The sequence below is a fragment of the Nestor notabilis genome, unplaced genomic scaffold (genome assembly GCF_000696875.1).
Source record: "Nestor notabilis isolate BGI_N333 unplaced genomic scaffold, ASM69687v1 Scaffold13095, whole genome shotgun sequence".
Taxonomy (NCBI): domain Eukaryota; kingdom Metazoa; phylum Chordata; class Aves; order Psittaciformes; family Psittacidae; genus Nestor; species Nestor notabilis.
This window is the reverse complement of record NW_009930690.1, coordinates 4,925-9,188: the sequence shown is the minus strand read 5'-3', so window position 1 is coordinate 9,188 and position 4,264 is coordinate 4,925. Positions and strand designations below refer to the sequence as shown.

Here is a 4,264-nt window from a genome sequence, read left to right as displayed (position 1 = left end):
GACACGTTCGCACCGGAGGTGTGTGACCGGTTTGTTTTGTGGGGCGCTTCCAGGTGTCGATTCTCTTTTGCCGAAAGAAAGAACTTGACTAACATCCAAAAATGGGAAAGGAGAAGACCCACATCAACATCGTCGTCATCGGCCACGTCGATTCTGGCAAATCCACCACCACCGGCCACCTCATCTACAAATGCGGTGGTATCGACAAGAGGACCATCGAGAAGTTCGAGAAGGAAGCTGCTGAGGTGTGTGGGCCTGGGACGTGCGGCAGAATAAGAGAGACTTGGTTGCAGAACTTGAGTTGCGAACTGTCCCGTGGCCACGGGGAGGCGGCTTGGTTGCGACTGTCCCAGTAGCCGAACGAGCGCGTCAGTTGTGCTGTGGCCACAGGGAGGCGGTTTGGTTGCATTTGTTCCCCTCGCTGAACGAGGGCTGAAGTGTTGAATCCGCCATTATGTTAGGTGGCAAAGCTCACATTGTGAAGTGTGGAGCTAGTGAAAAGAAAGGTGGCTTAAAGCCATGTTTGTGTAACTGGAAAACAAGCTGAATTCCCAGCTTTAGTTTTTGCATACATGTAGTTAAAGGTAAGGTTTACTTCTGAAAATGTGAAAGTTACGGATTTTGGTGTTTGAACTTGTAGAAAGCTTTCTTGATCATAATTTTTCTTCTTTTCCTATGTAGTAACAGCATAGATCTTAATAACCACACAGCAGAATGAAAAGTAGCAAATGTTGGGCTGAGTGGCAGTGAAAGTGTTGGTTATCGCAGGGATTGCACTAGTAAGAGCTCAAATTTGTAGAGGACACTTGATAGTAGGATTTAGGCTCGAGAGATCTATCGTGAGGATGTGTTAGTGCAGTTAACAAGCTGTCAAGAGAGCTAAACTGTCAACAGGTTAAATAACAGAAAACAGTTGGCATCTCTCACTGGTAGTGCCAAGTGTATCTTATTGCTTGTTCTACAAGCAGCAGTGTTTTTCAGCGTTAAGCCACTTACTATTCTTAGAGTTTGCTCATCAGTCAGTGTGTAATCTTTTTGAAATAAATGCAAATGCATAGTCATAAAAACCAGGGGAAAAAAACTTTTTTATTTTAATCCATAGATGGGCAAAGGTTCCTTCAAATATGCCTGGGTCTTGGACAAGCTGAAGGCTGAGCGTGAGCGTGGTATTACTATTGATATTTCCCTGTGGAAATTCGAAACAAGCAAATACTACGTCACCATCATCGATGCTCCTGGACACAGAGACTTCATCAAGAACATGATTACTGGAACTTCTCAGGTGTGTAAATGAAACTAAAGATTTTGGGAGTTCAGGCAGATTATTCCTGGGTTGGTGGGGGGGTCCCCCTAACGCCTTGACACATGTGCGAGTACTATAATGAGGGGTGGTTTTGTCCTCTTTTCAAAGGCTGATTGTGCTGTCCTGATCGTTGCTGCTGGTGTTGGTGAGTTCGAGGCTGGTATTTCCAAGAACGGGCAGACCCGTGAGCATGCCCTTCTGGCTTACACCCTGGGTGTAAAACAGCTGATTGTTGGTGTCAACAAGATGGATTCCACCGAGCCACCTTACAGCCAGAAGAGATATGAAGAGATTGTCAAAGAAGTCAGCACTTACATCAAGAAGATTGGCTACAACCCAGACACTGTAGCTTTTGTGCCAATTTCTGGTTGGAACGGAGACAACATGTTGGAGCCTAGCTCTAACGTAGGTTTGACATCTGTTTATATTAAGAACTGAAACTCCAAGGGTTATAAACTGTGCAACAGTAAAATGCACATGTTTTTTTTATAGTTATGTTGGGAAGTGCCAAGGACAAAAATCAATTCTCAGCACTTCACAAATTCTTACTCTGCCATAATATAGCGAGATAATGCTAGGATACACCACTTGGTCTTTCCTAGTCTTGTGCCATTAAAATTGTCAGATAGTTTATGCCTGGACTTTTTTTTTTTTTTTACAGATGCCCTGGTTCAAGGGATGGAAGGTTACCCGGAAGGATGGCAATGCCAGCGGAACCACCCTCCTGGAAGCCTTGGACTGCATCTTGCCACCAACTCGTCCAACTGACAAACCTCTGCGTCTGCCTCTTCAAGATGTCTACAAAATTGGCGGTAGGTGTTCTCTGTAATGCCACTCACTAGCCAGCAACAGCTAATGCATGGGACAAGAATGCAGTTGTTTGCCCAAGAGCTTTTCTGCTTCAAGTGGAAAACATAGAATGCTGTCCTTTCCTGTAAGGGAATATGTTCATTGAGCTGAATTACTGATTATCTTTTTTGCAGGCATTGGTACTGTACCAGTTGGCCGTGTGGAAACTGGTGTTCTGAAGCCAGGCATGGTGGTTACATTTGCCCCCGTCAACGTTACAACTGAAGTAAAATCTGTTGAGATGCACCATGAAGCCTTGAGTGAAGCTCTGCCTGGTGACAACGTTGGCTTCAATGTTAAGAACGTGTCTGTGAAAGATGTTCGCCGTGGCAATGTTGCTGGTGACAGCAAGAACGATCCTCCAATGGAAGCTGCTGGCTTCACTGCACAGGTAATTTTTGCAGCTGTTTGAAGACATTTAAAATGTAGCTCTGAAACCTGTGTGTAGGCATGTGAAAGCCCTGGTTTTATAAGACGTAGCAGTACTCAAAATTACCCAGGTGTTACCTTGGCTTTTTGGTTTTCTAGGTTATCATCCTGAACCACCCTGGCCAAATTAGTGCTGGTTACGCCCCTGTGCTGGATTGCCATACTGCTCACATTGCATGCAAATTTGCTGAGCTCAAAGAGAAGATTGATCGTCGTTCCGGCAAGAAGCTGGAGGATGGCCCCAAATTCCTGAAGTCTGGAGATGCTGCCATCGTTGATATGATCCCTGGCAAACCCATGTGTGTTGAGAGCTTCTCTGATTACCCTCCTCTCGGTAAGGCATCTTCTAAAATGTGTTAATACTGATGTTAGGAAAAGATGCTGCTTGATTTCTGATGTCGGGATGCAGCATCTTCTGTGAAATGCTGTCAAAAGCTGTGATGTTAACAGAAACTTCAAAGTAGAACCAGTACAGGGGTAGTCTCCAGATAGTTACGTCTTGCTGTCCCAGTCTCATGCATTGTACTGTGCTAAAGTGGTATTTGTCCACTTAACCCAGGTTGCATGTTGCTGCTGTGTGGATAATGCTGCGAGAATGGAGCCCTAGATGAAAGTCATAAACCATGTTTCTGTTTCCAGGTCGTTTTGCTGTGCGTGACATGAGACAGACGGTTGCTGTTGGTGTCATCAAGGCAGTTGACAAGAAGGCCGGAGGAGCTGGCAAGGTCACAAAGTCTGCCCAGAAGGCCCAGAAAGCTAAATGAAAATTCTGTCCATCAGCTGCCACCTCAGTCTTAATCAGTGGTGGAAGAACGGTCTCAGAACTGTTTGTCTCAATTGGCCATTTAAGTTTAATAGTAAAAGACTGGTTAATGATTACAATGCATCGTAAAAGCTTCAGAAGGAAAGGAATGTTTGTGGACCATTTGTTTTGTGGCAGTTTAAGTTATTAGTCTTTAAAATCGATAAATTTTTTAAAATGGAAACTTGACCAAAAATCTGTCACAGAATTTGAGACCATTAAAACAGAAGTTCAATGCTACGTCTCTGTCTTCTTTGGGTTAATGTTAAGTTGATAGAAAACCTAAATACAGTCTTGGCGGGATCAGAAAGGATGAATGTTACTGGAGTATGTTCAGAAGTTGCAAAGCAAATACTGAAACTTGTTTCTGAAAAGTAAAATTCAGCTGCAGGTTTAGTTTTAACTGATCTAAGCCTTAAAAATTTAACTCCTGTGGTGCTTTCTTTAAGTGTATCTTCTAGATTGGATAGCACAAGTACGAGGTAACATTTCATGGTGTTTTAATGCATTCTGTGATGCATTGGGGAAACCTAGAAAATCATGTATCAGGAAGAGGAAACTGAACAACATTTAGCCTTTGAGAAAGCAAAGAATCAGGTTGGGTTTCCCATAAATCTTGTACACAGATTTTTCTAATTGCTAAGAGAAACAGATTTTTTCTTGGGGAACTGATGAACTGTCGTGTACATCTTCCAAGATTAAACACCTTTTTTTAGTACAAATGTTTTATAATACACAGTGAGACATGGAATAGCTAAATTTTGAAACCAAATTTTATGCAGAAGGATGCTTTATTGCGTGTCAGAATACCTCTGTGTGACCCACCATTGGAGTGTCTTGCTCAGTTCTTAATTCAAGAGGAAAGCTCAGAGGCAGCAGGT

At 43.2% G+C, this 4,264-nt stretch overlaps 1 protein-coding gene across 1 annotated transcript; it reads left to right on the top strand.

The window, feature by feature from the left end:
- Positions 1 to 9: 9 nt before the first annotated feature.
- Positions 10 to 3,623, top strand: EEF1A1 (eukaryotic translation elongation factor 1 alpha 1). The gene is made up of 7 exons (XM_010015523.1): positions 10 to 245; positions 1,103 to 1,282; positions 1,412 to 1,708; positions 1,965 to 2,115; positions 2,287 to 2,543; positions 2,681 to 2,915; positions 3,221 to 3,623. Exons 1-7 carry the CDS (start codon positions 102 to 104, stop codon positions 3,343 to 3,345), a joined length of 1,389 nt encoding a protein of 462 aa, XP_010013825.1. The 5' UTR covers positions 10 to 101; the 3' UTR covers positions 3,346 to 3,623.
- The last annotated feature ends 641 nt before the right edge of the window (positions 3,624 to 4,264 follow it).